Source organism: Octopus sinensis, linkage group LG3 (genome assembly GCF_006345805.1).
Source record: "Octopus sinensis linkage group LG3, ASM634580v1, whole genome shotgun sequence".
Lineage (NCBI taxonomy): Eukaryota > Metazoa > Mollusca > Cephalopoda > Octopoda > Octopodidae > Octopus > Octopus sinensis.
The window spans coordinates 123,308,956-123,334,929 of NC_042999.1; the positions used below are offsets into that span (position 1 = coordinate 123,308,956).

At 32.7% G+C, this 25,974-nt stretch overlaps 1 protein-coding gene across 7 annotated transcripts in view; it reads left to right on the forward strand.

Moving 5' to 3' along the window:
• LOC115209230 overlaps window positions 1-25,974 on the forward strand; it is a 417,183-nt gene that overhangs the window by 362,988 nt on the left and 28,221 nt on the right. For all 7 annotated transcript variants that reach the window (XM_036501257.1, XM_036501255.1, XM_036501256.1 and 4 more), the window contains 6 exons: window positions 5,004-5,078; window positions 10,027-10,098; window positions 11,434-11,493; window positions 14,682-14,970; window positions 18,189-18,366; window positions 23,542-23,728. In XM_036501257.1, the coding sequence (XP_036357150.1) occupies window positions 5,004-5,078; window positions 10,027-10,098; window positions 11,434-11,493; window positions 14,682-14,970; window positions 18,189-18,366; window positions 23,542-23,728 (861 nt within the window). The remainder of the gene's footprint in view (window positions 1-5,003; window positions 5,079-10,026; window positions 10,099-11,433; window positions 11,494-14,681; window positions 14,971-18,188; window positions 18,367-23,541; window positions 23,729-25,974) is intronic.

Sequence of the window (25,974 nt, forward strand, 5' to 3'; positions counted from 1 at the left end):
ATATGTAGCAAATCTAATATAAGCTGTAGATCCAACTCAGGGATGGTTCCAGGTGTGGTATTTGTATAAAACAACACAAGTAGAGTTGAAAATTTACAACAGCAGTTTCGATAACATTTTATTCATACATTCTCAGATTACATGATAGGAAAAAAAAACTCACTATCATCAGATAAATTGTAAGCACTTAAACAAGCAAGAAAAAACCAGATGATCCATTTCCCAACTACTATCATGAACATGTAAGTTCATATAAGGGAAGAAAAAGTGAGAGAAAGTTGTGGTGACAGAATACAGCAGGGTTTGCCACCACCCCCTCCTGGAGCCTTATCGAGATTTAGGTGTTTTTGCTCAGTAAACATTCAAAAAGCTTGGTCTGGGAATCGAAACCGCGATCCTATGACTACGAATATACTGCACTAACCACTGGGCCATTGTGCCTCCATGTATATATGTATATATATATATATGTTTATATGTATGTATATATATGTGTATATGTATATATATATGTCAGGTCACTTTCGAGTGCTACTGGTAACACGTAAACCAGTACAACCTGTTGCATGGTCGGGTCGTTGGCGACTAAACCAGCAACCCCACCAAGCTTGCTTGGTGAGGAGGGTATTTATTGGACACCTTGCGGGATGAAAAACAAAACCCGTGAAAGGCCGGAGGAACTCTTGAGAGTCAACGGCCATCCAATAAATGTCTTTGGGCTGTATCATGCACGGGGACATAGAAATGATCGGACTGAATACCCAATCATGTGATTAAACCATTGGGAGTGAAGGACTCCTTGCCTTTCTTAGGGCATCCTTCTAGGAGAAGGTAACTCAGGTAACTGGGATAACTCCAGCATAAAACCTGCGGCTCAGTGGTTACCGATGATGTTGACTTGTTCTTCTTTTCGAATTATGGCTGCTGTTGCTTAGTGAGTGGGATTGACTCAGTGCACAGCCTTTCCTCACTTTAAAAAAAATCTTCTTGCACAGGCATTGCATGATAACAACATTGATTAAGCTTCGTGCAATGGCCATACTCGATAACGAGGGGGCAGCCACCATATGTAGATTCATATGTATGTATGATTGTGTATGCATATATGTGTGTGTGTGTGTGTGTATATATATATATATATATATATATATATATATATATATACATATATATACATATATTTATTTATTAACAATATTAATAATATAAATTACTACAAAGTTGCATAGCATTACCTTTAAATTCATTAATTTATATACTGCCTTACATAGACCTACACATGTTTCAATTTCACCGATTAGTAACTGTTGCAATTAGTGCATTTTCTTCATGGTCTTTACTTAATATCCTTCAATTTGGCCATTTAAAGATTTTCTTTTATCTAATCTACATTGTATAATGTAGAGCTGTCCATTAAGTTAGACTCAAACAGTCTCCATCTGAAGTTTTTATTGGATAATTATTTTTAGCCCATTACTTCAAAACGTTCTATTGTTTAAATGAGTAATTATTACTTCTGAGTTTCAGCTAGCTAGGAAACGTATGTAGCCTGGATTTTACTTGTTCCATTCCCTCAATTTGGATATTTATTCATAGCAACCCTATTTGCTCACGGGAAACTATAAAATAACATTTTTGAGCTTTATTGAACTTTGATATGAGAAAAACCTACACCCTTCAATGCCAATAAACTATTATTGTTCCTGAAAGTTGCTTTTTATACTTATTATGATTTGCTCAAAGCTTACTAACTTCTTACACCTAGGTGTGTAATAAGATACATATCCTATCTTCTTTACAATTCTGTGATTAAAAAGGTTCCTTTTCAACCTACTCTAGAATAATTATAATAATTCAAGGCTTATTGTACTCTTAAAATATTCTCATAGTATTTGCCTATATTTTTTAATCTGATACATTCAAGTGTCCAATATCATAATAAATTAATTAAATACAAGGAATTAGTTTAAAAACCTGGCATTGCAGTACATTTCTCATATAAAATTCAAATTTTGCATCTACTAATTTGCTCAATTTATACACAGTTATATAAATGAGATGAAACAAAAATTTGTAAAAGGTTTGTTAGTCAAAACTGTCATTAGTCAGTATTAAGAATACTCACATAATGGAATTGTTACAGCAATTTTAAATAAAATAATCAATACAAATTTTGCATATTGGTATTCTGCATACAAATTTGGAGTCAGAGAACATATGTGTGTGTGTTATGAATGTATGTCTAATTCCTCTGATGCCACTAATTTCAGTGGAAGTGTCAATACTTAATTTTATTTCATTACTTCTCTCTTACTGTATGTATTTATATCTTAATCTTTATCTTTTACTGATTTTAGCCAAAAGCTGGGTCCATGCTGGGGCACCACTTTTCAGTGTGTTGGTTGTTTCTTTTTTGTACTGTTTTTTTTTTTTTATATAATAACAAGTTAGATGGAGCTGCTCTTCTTTGTGCTTCCTGCTTTGATGTGGGCTCATCTGGGATTTTAGATAGAAATTTGTCCACACGCTCTTGGAAGACGTCCACATCTACACCCTGCATATGTCTGAGGCTGTTTGGCAGGATGTTAAATAGTTGTAGACCCTTAAAACTCAAGCTGTTGCAGTACTGGGTCCTTATATTACATAAAAAAAAAGTGTGATCTTTAGTATCATGCAGTGCCATCCAGTTCAGTGATTAGTGGTTGGCATACCTTTCATTTCCAAAGCTGGGAACCAGACCTTCAGGTTCTTCCATATGTATATCACTGCATATCTTTCACTCCTCTCTAGTTTCAGTTTTTAGAGCCTCTCCTTGTAGCTCATCTGTTTCATTGAGTCATTGTTCTTTGTGTAGTGGTGCTGGATTGCCTCAAGTTCTGCCATTAGTTTGATTGATGTTCTGTGGCAACCACAGTTAGAAGCAATAATCCAGGCAACTGAGAATAAAAGTTTCCCATAGGAAATACATGGTATCCTTTTTTTCTGGTTCTGAATGATCACAGAATCCATTCAGCTACATACCCATACCTTGTTGCCATCTTGGTAGTATGCACATGGAACTGTTTCATCATTACTCATGTGGATTCCCAGGTCATGCACTGATACAAACTCTGGGATTGCACTATCCCTAAGTCCTGTGTATTATAACTGTAGTTTGTCTGTGTGCCAATCGTGGAGTACTTGAAACTTCTCAGCACTGAACTGCATGCTATTTTCATCAACCCATTTGTAAGATTCTAGATTCATCTTGAGAAAACTACTTTTTATAATAGTTTGCTAATCAAGGAACTGTTTCATCATTTAGTGTCTGCTTTCTGTGGTGGCAAGGGTTAGATGGTTTGACTAAAATTGAAGAGATGCATCAGGTTCCAATCTGATTTGGCACAGTTTCTTATAGTTGGATGTCCTCCTAATACCAACCACTCCAAGAGTGTAATGGATGCTTTTCATGATCCACCAGCATGGGTGCCAGTTATGTGACACTGGCGAATTACAGTATATAGTGGGTAGTTACCTAAAGTGTCTGCTTATAAGCTCCAGTCACAAAATATAATTTACTACCATTTAGTATTTATCAGAAATAATAATATTACTTTTAGATATTGTTATGTTGGTAGTAGATTCTTTCTTAAGTTATCTCTGTGAATGTTCCCATCTAATAGTTCACTAGCTTATTTTGAGGTAAAGCAAATAAATATTAGACTAATCCCCTGTCTAACTACTTGTTAAAAGACAAGTGATCATTGTACTATTGTCAGAGGATAAGGTTTATAATCTCCACTACTTAAACCCACTCTTGGGTTTTTGTTCGTTTTTTTTTTAATATTTTGTTTCATTTGCTCTCTTCTATTCTTGTCAACTTTTTAGCTTTCTATTTTCATTTATTTACTCTGCTCTGTTAACTTCTTCCCTACTAAATTCAGTTCCAAACACTTAGAATGATTTAAATATTAACTTCTATGAGTGTATTTTTCATCTCACTTTTCCTGCATTCCACTCTAATTTTTTCCCTTTATGTCTTTTTTTATTTTTTAAAGCCTTCTCTATATTTGTGCAAATGTTGATTTTTCTATTCAAAACTGTGACACCTTCCTGATTATTGTATACAGTCCCCAGCAAACAATTGAGTACATTGTATTGTATAAAAGGCTAAACACTAGGTGGAATTAAGCTTACAATCTCTTTTTCAGTCCACTACTTTTTGTTACTGAAGGACATAAACTTCCTCAATGTCCATATACTTCAGTAATATTGATATTTTAACCATTTGTTTGCTTGTATGTTTATTTTACTTTTAATGCCCATGCAGTATTTGATAAATCATTTGTTTTGTTCACATTCTAGTCATCTCTGATATCCTACAGTATTACGTTTTTCCATAAATAAGTAGAAAAAAATCTAATAGACTTTTGTTATAGCCTAGCACATACTCTGGCTTTGTCAGTAACTCGATGGAGAAGTATCATACTTTTCTCCGTCATTTATAATAAAAGTTGGAGGATTTTTAATTAAACCGACTGAATATTTTACTTTGTATGTTACCAGTGGTTGGTTCTATATCATTTAAATATACTGCAGAACATCAGAAATGATGTTGATTGATTATTGATTACAAATCATTTTGAATGCCTCAGAAGAGAAAGTTCTTGAATAAAATTACCTTACATATAAAATTTGTACTGAAAAACAAAACAGGAATATCATTTATTATGAAAATTTCCATCTTATTTTTACTGCAGTATCAAATTATATTCAAGAAATTTTTTTTAATTTTTTTTTTTTTTTTACCTAATGATCAATATGTTGATAATTTTTCTTGGGTCTATTTTTGACTGTTTGCACATCTAAATGCCTGATATTTTCCCTTCTTATTCCCTCCATTCCACCCAACCAAAACAAAAGAAAATGCAATTGAAGCAATATGATCATATTAACAAAAAATCTACATCAGAAATAATATTTAGAAATATGTTCTACATTTGTAATTCCCTTTTTTCTTTCAGTTTGTCGAACATCTTGTCCACGTGGATACTATATGGTTAAACCTTGTACGACTAAAAAGGATGTTGTATGTAAAGGTAAGGTATTCAATTGCAGTGAACACACTTGTGCTATTAGATTTTTACTACTTCATCAATAAAATCAATATAAGCTATGACATAGCTATAAATCATTCTTCACAGGAATCATTATGAAAGTGAACGTTGCTTACATCACCCACAAAGAGATACTGTCTTTAAACCACAAAACCAAAAAATGTTTCTTATGACTACAAACACACTTTTAATTGTGGTAGAGAAACTAAAGTTAGCTCTTTAAAAAAACCTCTAGATGTATTAATCGCCATAGCAATGTTTTTGTTTAAAATGCTCATGTGTTACAGAAAGAAAACAAAAGATGAAAGACAAAATGTATAAACTCTATCAGCAACAATTTCAAAGCATTTCAAGTTGTACTGAAAAGTAGGACTGTCGACTTTAAGAATTGTTGCATATATTTCTCCTTTTCTACTGAGTGGATATCAATATCTTAACACTGTTTCCTGGAAATAACAGCATATGCTTTTCCAGCCTTAATATCTATGCATAAGTATACATCAATCAAGTTATCTATCTATGTGAACTGCCTCTGTAAGTGTGTGTGTGTGTGTGTGTGCATGTTAAGAAAAAGATAGGGAATGTAAACACACGCACACATATCTGTACACACAAGATGCAAGAAAGTGACTAAAGAAAGGATAGGAACAATGAATATGACAGCAGACCTTTCAATTTGGCATTCCAAAAGGCCATAATTTACAGGAGTGTTCCTCATAGGTAGGCCTTCCAGCTTCATTTATTTTTTAATGAATGCTTTCGTAATGTTATCAGTTAATCGGTATGGCATGGACTGTGATGAGAAGGTAAAGTTTAGAGCAGTGGATGTTAAAACTGATTTGAGCACTAGTGCTCAAAATAGTGATAGTGTTAATATCACACAGTTGGGTCCCTCATCATAAATGTCTTCCATACACAGTTACTGAGCTTTCAGAAAATTATTGACAGTCTATGAACATGCTTAGACAAAATATGTATTTACTAACAAAGCTACACGACACATGAAAATGTTCAGAATTTTTAATTAGTCCTGTATATATATATTGTCATTTGTCTGGACCTCTAATAGGAAGTGCCTCGAGTGAAAATAATGTGACATGATTACAGACAGGCAATGTATGCATATATATATATATATATATATATATATATAGGCGCAGGAGTGGCTGTGGGTTCAGTCCCACTGCGTGGCACCTTGGGCAAGTGTCTTCTACTATAGCCTCGGGCCGACCAAAGCTTTGTGAGTGGATTTGGGGGACGTCGTGTATATATATATATACGTGTGTGTTTGTGTGTCTGTGTTTGTCCCCTAGCATTGCTTGACAGCCGATGCTGGTGTGTTTATGTCCCAGTCGCTTAGCGGTTCGGCAAAAGAGACCGATAGAATAAGTACTGGGCTTACAAAAGAATAAGTCCCGGGGTTGAGTTGCTCGATTAAAGGCGGTGCTCCAGCATGGCCGCAGTCAAATGACTGAAACAAGTAAAAGAGTATATATATATATATATCTTATGTATAATAAAATACAATGTGTGTCCTGTTGGCCATGCTGGTAGGAGGCTAAAACAACAAACCAAGTGGGAGTGAATGAGTAACTGAACTGCCAGTTCGAGAGAAATTTGATTTCATTCAGCATTTGTTGTAGTTGGGGATAATTTCAATAAATCATAAATTCAGTTTATATGCTAATATACCTTTTTATAATTTTTTGTCCTAATTCATGGCACATGACCATTTTTGAGCCATTTTCGCTTGGTTCATTTTTGTCATCTGTGAATGTCTGTACATGCAAACACGCAAACATGCACATATATCATATAGATATATGTATAGCATGCATACACATATGCATATATATATATATATATATATATATATATATATATGCATATTTGTGTTATTTATATATATATAAGTATATATGTTTATATAGATACATACAATGGGTGATAAAATACTAGTTTAATTGTTATATAGGTAGTCACCAAGTGGAGCTACAGAGATCAGAATCATAAACTTCAGCTTGTTCACCAGGGTGAATTAGAGCAGAGGTAGAAAAGTCAGCTAGAAGAGCAATCAGAATGAAGCTGGTTTGTAAGTAGAAAGACAGACAGACATTAAACAGGTATAAGGAATATACTTATATGCAAGTTACATATACAATTTACATGATGTAATCAGTACATCTCTTTACTGCTGGTTTGGATGGTTGATGACTGGTTGGTATAACAATGCATCTTATGTAAGCAGGTGCAATACGGAGGCAACATTGTACATATGCATAATAAAAGCTAAGTGAAGTATCAGCTAGTATGGATTTTGATAGCTCAATGCAGCAGAATCACTGCATTCCCTTGAAGATGAAAGGAATAGATGTGTGTGTATATATATGTATTTATACACATGCACATATATATATGTACACACATACAAGCATAGTTCGACAGACTCCAAAGAGGTTGGTGTTTGTCTGCATTGGCAATACTTGTGTAGTTAAATTGATAAAAAGAGTAGAGTGAGTTTGCTGTAAGGAGTGGAAAAATCAACATTTCATACCATGTCCCTCTTCAGGAAAACTTGAAAGGAAAGAAATAATTTAGAGACAACAGGGATTTACATCCTCTAAGTTAAAAAAAAAAAGAATTTAGAACTCTGCTCTAACTCATTTATTTCTCTCCTTTCAACTTTTCCCTGCAGTAGGGCACTGTCTGAAACACTGGATTTTCCAATCCACACAGTAAGTTCACTGTACTCTTTTTATTGATTTTACTACTAAATATATAAGCAACATACATGTGTGTATTACATGTGTGTACATATATATACATACACACACAAACACTCACAAATATATTATACACAGAATTCTGATGAGCTGACATTCAATTGTATCAATACAATGATACACCCTGAGACTATAGTTGCATATGTTATATAATAATATAGAAATATTCTTGAGTTCAAATATGAGTGACACAATTTATTCTTTTATTTGTTTGTCGATTGACTGCGGTCATGCTGGAGCATCACCTTTTAGTTGAAGAAATCAATCCCAGGACTTATTCTTTGTAAGCCTGGTACTTATTCTATCAGTCTCTTTTGCCGAACTGCTAAGTTGCAGGGACGTAAATGTACCTACATCAGTTGTCAAGTGATGGTGGGGGGACAAAGACACACACATAAATATATACATATATATATACATATAAATATATATATACAAGCTTCTTTCAGTTTCGTTTGGTTAAGAAGTAAGCTTCTTACCATGCAGCCATGCCTGTACCTGTAAATTAATGTAATAATTCAATTTTCTCATTATTTTATGATATATATATATATGTATGTGTATATAGGTGTGTCTGTATATATGTTTATGTATGCATTTGTCTGTATACATGTGAATATAATATATGTGTAGGTGTAGCTGTGTGGTAAGAAGCTTGCTTCCCATCCAAGTGGTTCCAGGCTCAGTCCCACTGCATGGTACCTTGGGCAAGTGTTTTCTACTATAGCCTGCCAACCAAAGCCTTGTAAATGGATTTGATAGATGGAAACTGTCGTCTGGCACCTGTGTCGGTGGCACATAAAATCACCCACTACACTCTCGGAGTGGTTGGCGTTAGGAAGGGCATCCAGCTGTAGAAACACTGCCAGATCTGACTGGCCTGGTGCAGCCTTCGGGCTCACCAGACCCCAGTTGAACCGTCCAACCCATGCTAGCATGGAAAGCGGACGTTAAACGATGATGATGATGATGATGATATATATAATAATAATAATAATAATATGAGGGAATATTATTCCAAACTCATATACATATATATATATGTATATATTTGTGTGTCTGTGTATGTACCCACCACCATCAACTGATACTAGTTTGTTTACATACCTGAATCTTAGTGGTTCAGTAGAAGAGACCAATAAAATAAGTACTAGACTTACAAAGAATAAGACCTGGGGTCAATTTGTTTTACTAAAACTGCTTAAGGTGGTGCTCCAGCATGGTCGCAGTCAAACAACAGAAACAAGTAAAAAAAAAGAATGTGTGTGTGTATGCACAAAAGTGGAGGTATGACTGTAATTAAGATTTTGCTTTGCAACCTATTCGTTTTCGGTTCAGTCAAAAGCTTATCATATATCTACTGTGTGTGTGTGTGTGGATAGACTGACAGACAGTCAGATATGTAGCTGCATGCATATGTTTGTTTATACATCATTTTCCTGATTCTGAAAATATGAAACTCAGACAAGCTTGTATAGCATGCCACATATTTCTAATCAATGATTCAGACTCTAGAGCCTGTATATGTATATATATATATGTGTATATATATATATATATATATATATATATATATATATATATATATATAGGCATAGGAGTAGCTGTGTCGTAAGTAGCTTGCTTACAGACCACATGGTTCCGGGTTTAGTCCCACTGCATGGCACCTTGGGCAAGTGCCTTCTACTATAGCCTCGGGCCGCCCAAAGCTTTGTGAGTGGATTTGGGAGACGGAAACTGAAAGAAGCCCATCATATATATGTTTGTGTGTCTGTGTTTGTCCCCCCAACATCGCTTGACAACCGATGCTGGTGTGTTTACATCCCCGTAATTTAGCGGTTTAGCAAAAGAGACTGATAGAATAAGTCCTGGGGTCAATTTGCTCGACTGAAGGCGGTGCTGCAGCATGGCCGCAGTCAAATGACTGAAACTAGTAAAAGAGTAAATATGCAATTAATGCTGGCTGCATAGCTGTCAAACAGTTTGGTATTGTATATACTCTAACTCTGAAATATGCATTCTACATATATATAAATGTCATCATTACATTTAGTAAGATCAAGGTTATACAAATTCACGTGTATGCTTATCCAGCCCAACATTAATGATAATAATTTGTTATTTAAATTTTTGTTTGTTTTCTTCAGCTTGTGATGTATGTAAGGGGACGGAGTATGAAATCACACCTTGTCGAGCTGCCCAAAACAGAAAATGTATTGGTAAGTTAATTTACTTTTTCAAATTTAGGCAAATATTAAATCAGTTTGGAAAAACTTAATTTCACTTACCTTTAGGACTTCACTTGATTTATTAATTGTTTATTTTTATTTTTCAGCTTAGCTTAAAAATTGATGCTTACATTGGAAACTTAAAATAAATCAGCAAGGAAACCTGTACGCAGTCACTTGACCTGCTAGAGATAGCGACTAAATCTCACCTTACCACCTTAAAAAAAGGAGTATATTAAATACACTGTTTCTGAAAAGAAGTCAGAGTGGTCATGACTGGAAAGTCTTTGCCAGTGTTCTCCTTAATCTAGAACAAACTTAAACAGCTTTTATTTATTTTCCTATCAGTTTTTCTCTAGGGCTTAATGACTACAACAAGGACTAAAAACATGAAATGTTAGCATTTTCTATATTCATTTTATTTTACATGTTGCTTAACACTTCAAGGGCAAAATTGTTTAGCATAATATTTATCATCATGGTAAAATGCAATGATGTGTATATTGTATGTCAGTGATGACACAACAGGATCTAAAATTTCATTGTAATTAATACAAAGACTGTAAATAAGCAATACTGGAAATGACTTCAAGAAATATAAGATTCTAAGGGCCACAGATGAGCTCTTTTATAGTTCTTAATAATTTTGGTGTCTTTGTAATTTAATTGTTGATGTTTTGTCAATCTATTGGTAGTTAATTGCATCATTCTTCCTTTCTGAGGGTGGTGAGCTGGCAGAATAATTATCATGCCAGGCAAAACGCTTGTTGGCATGTTATCTATCTTCACATTCTGAGTTCAAATTCTGCTGAGGTTGACTTTGCATTTAATCCTTTTGGGGTCGATAAAATAAGTATCAGTTGGACACTAGGGGCAATGTAATTGATTTATCCTCATCCTGAAATTGCTGGCCTTGTACCAAAATTTCAAACCATTCTTCATTTCATAATATAGCAGTGACAACAGTCATAATAATGAAGAAAAAGAAGTCAACTAGTTTGCTTATACTATCCACAAAGGACTATACAAAACAGCTGGTTTTATAATCTGCAATACATTACTTAGTTTATTGTCCTTTTCTCAGTTCAGTTGATCTAGAATTTATTTTGGGGAAGGATTGAACAATAACATTATAGGCTCTGACTCTGACCAAGAACATTTAACTATGTACCTATCTGAGCAATATGTAAAGTAACACCTCATTTAGAAACAGAAACAACACAATGTTTAATTCTTCTGTTTTACAGTCATGTTTGAATATTTAAATGAAATATTCATTCTTTGTTGAATATGCAGATTCAATTACTTTTTCCCTTGGTATTTCAGATGTCACTTTCCCCACACATCAAATTAGATATGATGGTAAAACCTGTTCAAAAGTTGCAGGTATGTTTTATGTCTTTTTTTTAATATGATTTATTTTAAATTTCTAACATTTCAATTTTGCTTGATTAAAAAAAAAAAAGTCATATGATAATTAACCTCTTTCTGTGAATAAATAAAGATATTGCATTAGTAAAGTGAAATGGGAAAACATTTGTCAACCACACGTTAACTTAGGTCATTTTTAGAAAAATGTGCGTAGGAGCGGCTGTGTGGTAAGTAGTTTGCATAGGCGTAGAAGTGGCTGTGTGGTAAGTAGTTTGCTTACGAACCACATGGTTCTGGATTCAGTCCCACTGCATGGCACCTTGGGCAAGTGTCTTCTACTATAGCCTCGGACCGACCAAAGCCTTGTGTGTGGATTTGGTAGACGAAAACTGAAAGAAGCCCGTCGTGTGTGTATGTATATATATATATATATATATATATGCATGTGTGTATATGTTTGTGTGTCTGTGTTTGTCTCCCCAACATCGCTTGACAACCGATCCTGGTGCGTTTACGTCCCCGTAACTTAGCGGTTCGGCAAAAGAGACTGATAGAATAAGTACTAGGCTTACAAAGAATAAGTCCTGGGGTCGATTTGCTCGACTAAAGGCGGTGCTCCAGCATGGCCACAGTAAAATGACTGAAACAAATAAAAGAGTAATGGAAAACAGCAAACTATTAGTAAAATTGAACAACTTAACTTATGATGTCAGCCTATCTATCTTCATTGCTCCATAGACCGGAAAGCAAATTTGTTACACTATTTGTTATGAATTTAGCAACTACTAAGTAAGTTAATTTCAACAATCAATTGAATCATTAGAGCATCATAGAAAAAGCCATGCAGTATTTGTTCCAGTTCTTTACATTCTGAGTTCAAATCTTGCTGTGGTTAACTTTACCTTTCATCTTTACAAGGTCAATAAAATAAAGTACCAATCAAGAATTGGTGTCAATTTAACCCTTTCGTTACCAACCCAGCTGAAACCGGCTCTGGCTCTGAGTACAAATGTCTTGTTTTCATAAGTTTTGAATTAAAATCTTCCACCAAACCTTAGTCACAATTTATGTTTCTAACACTAGCTTAATGATAACGTAGTTATTTTACTAAATTCTTTGTTATATTTAAAGTAATTGAAAGAAACACAGTGTATCTCAAAATAAATACAGTAACAAAAGGGTTAATCATTTGACTCCTCTCACTAAAATTACTAGCTTGTATCTAGATACAAGACAATTATTCCATTAGAGATGCAATTCTTTCAAGTTGTTTAAAAAGTTCCACAAACTGGGATTGATAACCTACAGAATCAACATTACATTTACTTCGTCTTCTGATAAACAAAAGTATAATATAAAAATAGTATTTATAGTTTTCATATCTTCTGTAAAATACTTGAAAGAATCGGGTTATTTATATCTGGTTTATAAAGTTGACAGTCTCAGAAAACTCTGTCTTATCACCCATCTTCCTAAATTTTACTTACCTGATAAGTGACACACTGTCACTACAACACACTATGCATATATATTCTTACACTGATATTGTTTCAATCACATCTCCCCCATGTCCATCTAACCAAGTCGTCCATGCAGTTATATAAAAACAAAGTTGCACCCAACAAATCCATCAAGAATATCTACCCATCAGTGTCAATAACCATAAGATGCAAGAGAGTTAAATTGTAGATATATCATACAATATTTCAATACCATTAATACAGAATAAACAAAAAAAAAGGATTAGATTAAACAGCAGCATATTTCCACTGGTATATCATTTAGTCCATCATTAGTTTCAGTAATTTTGTAAGCCAGTGAGCTGGCAGAACCGTTAGCATACTGGGCAAGATGCTTAGTAACATTTAGTCCATTAGTCCATCTTTACATTCTGAGTTCCAATTTCACTGAGGCCAATTTTGCCTTTCATCCTTTTGGGGTTGATAAAACAAGTACCAGTTGAACACCAGGGTCATTGTAATCAACTTACCACCTCCACCGAAAATTCTGGTCTTGTGCCAAAATTTGAAACCATTAATTTTAGTAGTTTTGTCTGAGTTCCAGATGTGTTTATCACAACCACAATAAACTACAAGCTCCACTAACTTCTGGCTACCACAATAGATTAGTGTGGAAGAACAGTAAATATAATATTGTTGTCAAGACCCAGCTTAGTACTTTTGCTGTGGCCACTGCCAGTACCTGCAGATACACAAGAATAAATTGAAGAATGCAACATATCTATACTGCTATGTTACACCCTGTGCAATAGGCCAATACTTGTCTTAGTATACATTGTCATCCTCAACCTAAGCAGTGGCATGGTGCTCATGAAATATGACTGACAAAGCTTAATATGGTTACATACCTACAAATTATTAGTTGCCATTCCATATTTCCAAATCTACTATGTTAAACTAAAGTACAAGCCTTAAATAGGCAAGGAGTGTTATAGAATTCAATCTTTACAGCAACTGCTGCTACTTATAATTCCTGCAAACACCAAGGCAGAGTAGCCTTCATTCATGAATTACTGCTACAACACCAAGACAAACACAATATCCTCAAAGTAGCAACAACTTCAATAGTTTAACTCTCAGTTCTGAAGAATTAGTTAACATTCATAAAGCACAATTTGCTTGCTTCACTGAAATCCACACATTCACACACTCTCTCTCTCTCACTCACACACACACACACAGCTGGACTGACAAGAAACAGCAATGATTACACTGCACATTCATAACCTCAAACTCTGCATGATTGAGTGTGTAATGTAGTTTGAATGTTAACAGCCCAAACACTGTGTTAACAAGTCCACCATGTTGGATATGTGGATTGCTTATGAATGTCTGATTAATTACATCTTTGCTGTTGGTCTATCCAGGCAGTACTAACTAGAGATACTAAACTAGAATTAAAACTATGTTCATCTAATATTTTTGTAGGGTGATGTCAGTTTACTTGTACCTTGAAAATTTAAGGCCACATTCCTTGCTTGTGTTTTAAAAAGTTGTTTTCTATCAGTAAAATTATGCACAAACTAAATCAACGTCAACTGAATAAAATATGACAAGCCATATGTTTTATCAACCATTAAATTATTAATGATTTTAACCAATTAAATAGTATTTTAAAAGTTAGTTATTTTTAAGTTTGAATTCTTTTATAAGAATTGTTTTCTTTCTATTACTTCTTTACAGATAATAACAGCTTACAGCTGATGCCATCAGGAAATGTATTTGTGGAACGTTTAAACAGTATCAAGGAACTAGAGACCACAATGTATGTTACAAATAATCAACAAGCCATGGATTTCATTTGGAAAAGAGAATCAGGGCTTCAAGTAAAAGCTAGTATAACTGATGTGTTTTTGGTCCCAGAATATGTAGATATTGACCATTCTGATGACAATCAATATTTTTTGCAGAGTGTTTTTGTACACAGCGAACTGAAACAGACATTTCGGAATATCTTAAAGAGTTACTGTAGGTAGGTTACTGTTATTATTTTTCTTTCTACTCGAATTAGCTAAAGTAAATTCAGGTTGTTAGAAAAGTATTTCTGAATACTTTTCATATTATTAACAGTTCAAAACTAATTATGGCATGTATTGAAATATTTCAGTTTCTATAACATTTTATAATTGATTAAAACATAAAAACTTATTCTAAATTCAACTCCTTATGTGGCAACAATTATCTGCTATAGCTTGGCATCCTATCCAAGAAAATATTTGTTTTCTCATTCTCTTAACAGGGATAAAACACTGTTCCAGCAAACTCTGAATGTCCATAAAATGATTAACTTAAATTTCTGCTGACTTCTGCCTCACAATGATTAATCCCTTTTCTTTCATATTAAATTCAAGTTGGAGATTAGGGAGGAATATTAATATATTTCTTAACCATTTCCTTTTTATATATTTACTTTAATTTTGAAATTTAATCAATTTTATTATATTTAACAGTTTGTGATTTTCTTAAACAGAGTGTAAACTTTTCTCAATAATTTGCATTAAGTAATATTATTTCCCTATAAAAGAAATTTCCATATTCCATACTTGTTTTATTTAAAGATTGCTTTTCAACATAACAATTTGGAAGTTATAAAACTGAGAGTTCTGATACTTTAAGGAGAAATTTTGTTATTGAAAAGTACAAGCAAAATATTTGGTGTTAAAAAGGATTTAAAACTTCTTAAATACTAAATGTGCCATACTTATTATTATTATTTTATTTATTTATTTATTTTGTAAATATTCAGTTTAGGAAAAAATGTAAAACTACTCAATTGTTTTACCAAATTTGTTAGTTCTAGCATGAAAAGTAAAAGCATTGAAGAAAAGCAAATCTATTTAACTATAAAAAAAAAAAATTCAGATATGAAAAAAATAACTGCTTCTTAGATTATTTAATACACACATTTTGAGAAATCAATTATAATTGTATGCTTCTGTGCTACTGCTTTCTGCACTATTGGTTCCCTTGGCATTCAAACCACCATCCTGAAATGATGTGCTGCAATTTGGCTTTTATCTTTATCAGATTATATAATTTTTCCTCCCCGCAAAAAAAAACATTACCCCAGATCTGTAAAGATAGGTTAGTCCCCTCAGGATTTCACTTTTCTATAGTATTTTCTCTCCTCTATTTTCCGATTCTATACTCCTATGCTACATAATCTGCTTGCTCCTTGCTCTGAAGAATTTTAACTAAAATAGAATTATCAATTTGACAGCACCAAAGTGTTCAGTTAAGTCTAACATGAAAATACTGTAGCTGAACACTCAGCCTACAGAGTATACTTTAACTTAATCATATGATTAACATCTTTCTCAGTACAATGTACATTTAAGCAAAGCTCTCACTAACCTCTCACTAATATTCTCCTTTTACTCTAATGACCATTTCTTTAATCATACCAACCTTTCAGCCACTTCAGCTGATGCTAGCCACCACCCTATCTCTTTCCAGTAATAATCAATACCTATATGCAAACTTCGGATATCTTAAACATTATTATTCAAGACTTGCAACACTTTCCTAAATTAGTTTCCAACATAACATTTAAAGATACAGAAGCATAAATTATTTTTTGCCATCAGCTCCCCATCATGCTTTCCCCTGTCCCCTTCTGTATATACCATGGTATATACATAGCCTTTCTCTTTCCAAGTACTTGATTTCTGCAGAATATCCTTCTAAATGAAATTTCTCTCTTAAATATTGCACAACAATTAAAACTAAACAGTGCTCATCACACAGCATTTTTCACATACTTTAAGATCTCTATTGCCTTTTTGCAGCCAAGAAAAATAATGAAAGATAGTACCTAAAAATATGCAGAATTTTGTTTTCCATTGAGCTTGGGTGAATCCAACCATGGATGCAGATCTCAGTAGAAGTTGCAAATACTTTATAGATTGATAGACTGACATATAGATATCTTTCTTTTTACTTAGATTTTATACAGTCTGTTCTTTAAACATAAGCTTTGCCCATCCATACTACTTGTGAACAAAATATTTTATTCACAAACTTTCTTCATAAACTACACCAAAGTATATAGTCAATGGCTATACAAGATCAGCTGTGTCAAACACAGATCTAGATTAACATCTCTGCTTATACCATACATATATAAAGATATATTCTAACTGTATTTGTTTCTGCTACAGATGTACATTGAGCACTCTTACATTTTTATACTTCTAGTGAAACTATCTCTAACTCACCTCTATAGTTTGTAAAGAATATGTAATGTGATAGAAAACAAAGCAAAATTTGCTTTAAAATAATAAGAACTAATAGATGCTATATCTGCTTATTTATACATCGGTATACATTTATTGTCTAAAGGTCAGATATGTCTGTATTCCTTATTTAGTCATTCTTTTGTTGTGTTCTTATAAAGAGTTACATCAAAAGTGTTTTCAGCTTTCAACTCCTTTGATCATTTAACAGAATGCTTTCATTTACAACAGACAGTTAACCTCCTATTTATGATGTTCCAATTAATTGTTTAATAATTAAAGATTCTGTTAAGTTTGTGGATTCTTTTTCCCCCAAATTAGCTGACTTAGAATCACATCTATATTATTTTCTCTTAGAAATAATGTCTTTGGAAAAAATGTTAAAATTATAAACATCTCCAATAAAGCAACTAGATAAATTGAAATAATTAATATTTATTTAAGTAAATATATTCAGAATTGCATGTTTCTCAAATTTTAATTTAACTTTTGTGTTCACTAAACAACCTCTACTAGTTTTAGCTCACTTAACATTTATCAAAAGACATCTATTAATTTCTTTAGAGTATTTGAATTGTAGGTTGGCATTTAATGTCATATAAAAGATTAATTTTTTATTAAAAAGGTTTAACTCAGAATTAAAAATGATTTATCAAATAAATTTATTTTCATTCATAAAATGTTTCTAGAAAGTTACACTTCTTTATTGATTGTTGGTGAAATTATTTCAAACAATTTATCACTTCAAAATAATAATTTGAAGAATGATATCTGTATATCTATATTTCTATTTATCATTTATCAGTAGATAAGAACCCTACAAAATCAGAAATGATTTTTGACAACAAAACAACAATATTAAACAGCAAATAGCTTTTCTGTCTTAATCAGCTGATGAGTAAAGATGTTTTAGTTTTATCACTTTTAACTGAATATATTTTCTTTTTTTTTTAAGGCATCCGCTGCCAGATTATTATAATATGATTCTGGAAGTTCATCCCAATCGAAGTACTAATGCTACAGTAGTTATATGTGACTCCAAAAATCCTGCAGTACCACAATGTCCTAAGTCTTATAGTGATGGTCAGAAATATATCAAACGATCTACGAATAATGTTTGTCCGAAATTAAAGGTAAAAATTACTTGTTTATTACTAATCTCATATTTTGTTACTATTTCTGTGCTGTAATTAAATTCCCTGTCCCATTCTCTATAACAGATATCTTTTTTAAGGACTGTAGTAATCAATACTTTGCAACAGTAAATTTAAACTAGTTACCAACAACAATACATTTTAGATATAGTTTGAAGGGCTTTCTTTATTATTTACTTATTTGATAGAAGTCATTAAATTGACTCACCACTGTATTCAATTTTGTTTCTGGTGAGATGCTGAGAGAGCTTCTACACAGTCACCTAACATGTTAGAAATAGAAGCTAAGTTCATCTACATCACGCATTATCATCTTGAAAAGGAAAGATACATTAGATAAACCAATCTTTTGTATGCAAAATGATAGTCATTAAGAAGTGGAACACCTTCATCATAGGTCTGCTTAATTAGGACTAACCCAGGGCTAAACAACAATAGCATTGTACTTTTGACACAATCATCACTGTTCTCATCATTTAATGTCCACTTTTTTATGTTTGCATGGGTCAAATAAAATTTGTTGAGACAAATTTTCTACTGTTAAATGCCTTTTCTGTTACCAATTATCACTTGTTTCCAAGAAATGGTGAAGAATTTGTTGATATTGGACAATGTCTTCACAACTTTCTGTAAAGAAGTTTTTTAATGGTGAGGCCTGTGAAAAGTTTTTGACTTGAGAATTTTTACTAAATAAAAATAATGCTTTAGCATTGCATTTACAGTTGCATATCTGATGTGATATCATCCCAATCCTTTTAATAGGTTTTTACAATTAAACTTCATTTAATCTAATAGCATCTTTAAGCTAAAATTAATTCTTTATCTGATTTTATGCAGATATGAATTATTAGATCTCTTCAAATTGCCCTCTCAGTACATGCGTTTCCCTCAACTTTTGTTTCTGTTTTTACTTCTGTATTCATCATCATCATCATACATCTGCTTTCCATGCTGGCATAGGTTAGACAGTTTGATTGGAGATGATAAGCTGGAGAGCTGCAATAGGCTCCAGTCTTGTTTTGGCTTGATTTCTATGGTTGGATGCACTTCCTGATATCAAGCCCTCTACAGAGTGTATTGGGTGCCTTTTACATGTCACTAGCACAGATACCTTTTATGTGTCACCAGCATGGGTGTCTTGTATATGTAACCAGTACACTTAACTTTTACATGTCACTGGTATGGTTGCTATTCACGTGTTACCAGCACTAAGCCATGACTATGATATCACATAGCTCAACATATCTTGAAAATTTTGTGTCCACATTTGTTTTACAGTTTGGTTATCTTTCATATTCATATTGCATGTCTAATTCTCTTCCTTTAATTTAGCCTGTTTTTTTTGTTGTTTTTTTTCTCACTTCTCTTCACCTTGGTCATTAATTGTTTGACTCTGCTGGCATGTACATTCATGAATACCAACGCTTCATGAATTACTCAGTTTCATTATATATATATATATATATATATATATATATATATATATATATATATATATATATATATATACATATATATATATATATATCTCCACATAAAGTTATCTATTTATTTACTTTGACTAAGATACTCTCTTAACTTACATTCTACTGTTCTGGATTACATTATTCATCCAATATGATTTTAAACAGTTCATCATTCATGAGTTGCTGCATGTGCCCACATTTCATCAACCTTTTGACAGACTGATGCATTACACATGTTAATATTTAGGCATAGCTATGGTTTTGTAGTCAGAACTTTGCTTTCCAACCACATGGTTTCAGGTTCAGTTCCCTTGCATGATACCTTGGGCAAGTGCCTTCTACTATCACCCCAGTTTGACCTTAGCCTTATGAGTGGATTTGGTAGACAGAAATTGAAAGTACACACACATAAATTTGAATGTGTATATGTTAAGTGTCCCCTAATATTCTCAGGCAACATCAGACAATATTCTCAGACAACATCTCTGGCTATGGGGAAATATCACCTTGCTTGGAAATAGTTGAGAGTTGGCAACTGCAAAGGCATCCAGCTGTAGAATATCTGCCTCATTAAACACTGCCCAACCCATGAATGTATAGAGAAGTGAACCTTTAAATGATGATGATATATATATTGCTAACAAAGTTCAGACCATACTGCAGTCACTATGCTATCATTAATTCTATCTCCAAAGCTATTTTGTTTTATGTACATAATGTTTTCTTTTAGAACATATGTATTATTCCAACAATGCTTTTAAGCAGTCTTTATTGTTTTTAGTTTATTGTTAGCTGCACAATGTTTGTGGCTCATAAATAGTATTGGTTTCCTCTTGTTTCCTCATTAGTTACCAGACTATAATTAATAAATTCCAAGATGATCATTCTGTACCACACCTTTCAAAGGTACACAGGGAGTCTCTTTGTTATAAATTTAGGTAGGAGTGTTTCAGTCTCTGCCAACATATACCATATATACTTGCTCTGGCTCTATGACTATAACCACTGCTTAGTCTTGTATTAATCTATTTCTAGGGATTCATTATTGTTTCATTTTTATAACAACATTGCTTGAATAAGTTGTCTGTTTAGAGTTATGATCATCATAAAGTTGACCAGTGATTACAGAGCCATGAATAAAGGATTACAGTTTAAACAAAGACACAGGTCTCCAGATAGGCAGACTGATTTAATTTAGAACTACTTCTGAAAGAGGCAAGCTGCCTATGCAAGACAAATCAATATTTTCGAATCAGAAAAATTAAGATATTACATGTGAAAGCCATCATGTACTGTTACTACCTGCCCCAAGAATTAATTGTAAAGTGTAATATTATCTGATGCGAATTATACATTGCACCTACAACTATAACTATTCTATCTAATGTAAGTAGATTGCTCTGCACTAAAGATGAAATATATAATTAACATATTAAGCAACATTTCTTTAATCAACTATTCATAATTTAAAATTATACTTCATTCTTTACTTTTGCACTCCTATCTCCTATGGTCTTTTTAATCACTTTTGATATGTATATATATTTTCTTTTCGAAAATACCCTCTTTCTCCTGTTGTAACTACTCATTCTAGTTATATTGTTTATCTCCACATAATCTCTTCACTCTATCTTTGTTAATGTACATTATTCAGTAACTATATTTGGTATTTCATTAATAAACTGACAATAATGTAAGCTTTAAATCTTAAGATACATTTCCATTGAATCTGACAGATTTCAGCCAATAACTCAGCAGACAGACATAGCTTATTATTATAATTCATAATTTTACTTATTCTCTCAAATCATAGCTTTCAAAAAGTATCTTTGTACTGTATGACTTGTGCTGGTAATTTTCATTGCTACTTTTTCTGCTTTATATCAACTGAATACAGTGCTGCATTATATATGTTAGAACCTGGTTATCTGTTTTAATAAATTTTAAGAATATATGGATTTCTGCAAGACCTTAATGCTATAAATTGTAGCTTTTTGATTCACTTCTTACATTCACTGTGTTCTGTTTCTCAATAATTTCTATACTATAAAATCTTGTTTTAACATACTATTGACCTTTTAGTTTTCATTTCAAAGTACCAACACACATGCACATCACTAGTCTCATACCAATTCATTGAACTTATTTTCAAAAGCATAATGCCAGTGTGTGTGTGTGTGGTTCAAAAGTTAATTTAAATCCATCAAATGGTTTTACCTTTTTATTACAACTATACCAACTGGAGGGTTTTCTATTGGCCATTAGACTGTCATAGTGAAGTAATGTTCTTGAACCTTGGTCTTCAGTGAAATGGTTTAATACAATGACTTTAAAGTTGTAGTCCAGAACAGTGATCTAGTAGTTTAAATTGTTAATGCTTGTAGTCAATGCAAGATGTGAACCTGTTTTATTTAGACTAAATGTGTTCTGTTGAAATTATTCTTTCATTTACTGGTTTTCGTTAAAGTGAAAAGTGTGTTATTGGAAAAATCAATAATTATCAGTGTTGGTTTAACTGTTCAGTGTTATAATCATAAATCATGTTACAGTCATTTTGTTTTCAACACATTAATTTGATATATTAAATGTAATACTGTTTTAAGTTGTAAAAGCATAGATAAAACTCAAAATTCTTCAAAAAGATTTATCATTATCTTTGATATTGTCATTAATATCATCCTCATAATAAACTGTGTTTTGCTTTTATCTTTCTTGGTTATTATTGCCAGCAAAGGTTTAGTATTGTTGTTTTTCCAGATTGTATTTATTTTTATAGATTCTTTTGTAGGCTCTGGCTTTTGCAGGTTAAGTTTTGTTTGTGTGGCTGTGTGTGTGAAAGAGATAGATCATCATCATGTCATTTGTAAACAGTCTTCTGAAAGTAAAAGTAACTTAATTACACTCCTTTTGTTGATAGGCAAATATTTTAACCATTACATTAACTGTCACAACTATTATTTATCAACAAGGGGATTGATACATTACAGAATTATTCTAGAATTCAAATTACTTAAGATATGTGCTTTTGTACATGTTTCTAAAGACAGAGAAATTTACATGTTGTTAGTAAGTGCAGGGTAACCTTCAGCAGACATATTTTTGTCAAATTTAGTGGTGTAGCTAGAGTGTGTGTCACCTGGGGGTGGCCCTTCATTTTTCCTGCTCCAAGCCCCCACAAAACATACATATTGCACAGTGACTATATCAATTGTTGCATGTAACAGTGAGTAGTGTCCGTGTTCCAACATTTAAACCACAATTATTTGATTTCAATACAGACTATATAGGCTTAAAGCCTACAGCAGACTCAAAAGTGGTGCCACACCTCTTTAGCTATGCTTGTGGTAAAATTCTCTTAAGCACTGACAGGATTTCCTTGGTAACAGTTTTTCTATACCTTGTACCTGAAGCTAATCACATCAATAAATTAGACACAGGCTTCAGTTGATCACCTTGAATTTGTGTCAGACTTCTTTCTAATGCAACAGTTTGATTACATAATGACTCCTTTCATAGTTCTATCATTAAGAATGATGTTTTGATAGATTACTACTACTGACCCAATTCTTCTGTGATGGTTCATAGATACTCAATATTGTAGTAATGCATTTATATATATTTTAAAAATGCTTTTTGTGCATCATCTTGCCTCAACTGCTTTAATATGTTATATGTATTATTTTCTTAGGGTAAACGTTTGAAGGCACTCTCTCCGGCTGCCAATAGCATTGTTTGTTTAGATGAGTCCCCACTGTTAACAGCTATATTTGGAATGAAGACAGCAAATGTTACTGAATTAATGTTCCGATCAAGGGAATGTGAAAATTTCACAAAGAGTTGCCTCTCCTGCATTCAACGAGGCTGCAGAAATTCCAGTAAGTAATCTTCCACTTTTCGTTTTCATTTTTCAATGCTTTCATGTCATTTTCCATTTTTTACGTCTCAAATTCATAATGCTCCCATAAAGTCTGAAATAGACATTTTATCCAACGTTAATGACATTTTATCTAACTAGTATTCTAGATCTAACTGTTGATCAATGTTATAAAATTGTTATTATTGAGTTTTTGTGGATCCTTTAGATTAAAGTATAATGCAAATGAGACCATATGTTTTTGTGTCAGTTATAGGTTTAGTTATTCAATGTCCAATATAGATTATGAACCATTATGGAGAACAATTGCTTTCAATAATTGTACCTCTACCAATCTCTGCTTTGTTCAAAACACAAATTCCTGTTTAGAAAATGAAAATCTGAAATATATATCATTCCATTGTTATTCCTTTTAAGAGAATCACGATAATATGAATTTATACATTATAATATCCATCATAGATTTTTACATTAACTATCTTCAACTCTCGTGTGGAAATCACTTCAGAAGTCAATATTAATGGTACAATATATTACATATAATGTCAGAATTATGCAAATAAGGCAAACTACAAGTAACGAACTGTACATGCAGTTGAAAATTATACCTATTCAAATGGTCATATAATTCTGTCTTTCCCAATTGTCTATATTTTGTTAGCTTTCAGTGAGAGTTACTGGCATATTTACTGCTCTGAAAAATTACATACAGTACCTTTTATTTCAAAGTTCACTCTGTATATGAGAGATTTGAATTTCTAGAGATGTAATCAAGCCTCATTTTTGTGATAAATCAGCTGTTGTTAAAAGTAATAAAAGATAATTAATTCTTTCTCTGAACAATATCAGATTGTATCTGTTTATAAATCAATTTCTATATAACTGTATAACTGATTTACTTAAACCAAAGTAGAATTTCTAATTTTAGACATACTTAATTTACAAATCACTGAATGAAAAAAAAAAACACTCTCTTAACTTGACATAACAATTTAAAATTTCAGTTTACAAAAATTATTGTGCAAGTTAGCTTTCACTTATTTCTTAATATTACATGATTAAGAAACATTTCTAAATTTTTGAAGAATGCATACATTGTTTTAATCTTTTCTATGAAAAAAAAAATCTTAGAAAAAGTCCAAAGAACTGATAAATATTTTTTGGAATTGTGCTTGAGAAGCCAGAGGTGTAATCAGCCCACTTATGTGTACCTTTCCTTCATTGGACACTGCTTGCAAAGACCTGTTGATGCAAGTGAAATTGAAATCAAATTCGATGACTGGCATCCGTGCTATTGAAGCACTAAGAGCACCATCCGAGCGTCGCCTTACTGGCACTTATGCCGGTGTGCAGGTGGCACATAAAAAATAATACCATTTGGGCGTGGCCATTGTCAGTACCGCCTGACTGGCCCTCATGCCGGTGGCACATAAAAGCACCCACTAAACTCTCGGAGTGGTTGGCATAAGGAAGGGCATCCAGCTGTAGAAACTCTGCCAGATCAAGGTTGGAGCCTGGTGCAGCCATTTGGTTTGCCAGTCCTCAGTCAAATCATCCAACCCATGCTAGCATGGAAAGCGGACATTAAACGATGATAATGATGATGATTATATTAAACTGTATTAACGTGATGGCAGTAATTGAAGTTCATCATACACAAAAATCTACTTTCTAGGTAACCAGTATATTGTTTGTCTCTCAGTATATTTTAACAAAAGCCAAGTTGGTTAAAGTTTCAGAGGTGGAAGTCCTTTATTATGATTCTACATTCAATTTTCTTACTGGTCAAATTTAAAAAAAAAAAAAAAACTTTAATGAGTACACTCATAATTTTTGTATCTTAAATTAATTTATTTCAATACAGTACAGCTTGATTTATGTTTTTTTTTTTATTGAGAATTAACTTATTTACAGCATATATTTTTGCTTCAAAACAATAAATCTAGGGAAATAGATCTACTACTTTACAGTTTAGAGCAATTGAAAGAAATGAAGCCAGTATGCTTTGCTGGCTGAGCAATGTTAGTGTGCATGTTCAACAAAGCATAAGCATCTTGAGAGAAAAGTTAAGCATAAGAAGCATCAGATCTGGTGTGCAATAGAGATGACTGTGTTGGTATGATCATGTCATGCATATGGATGAGGATAGCTGTGTAAAGAAGTGCTGATCCCTAACTGTGGAAAAGTTCCTGTGGTAGAGGTAGACCCATGAAAACATGGGATGAGGTGGTGAAGCTTGATTTCTGA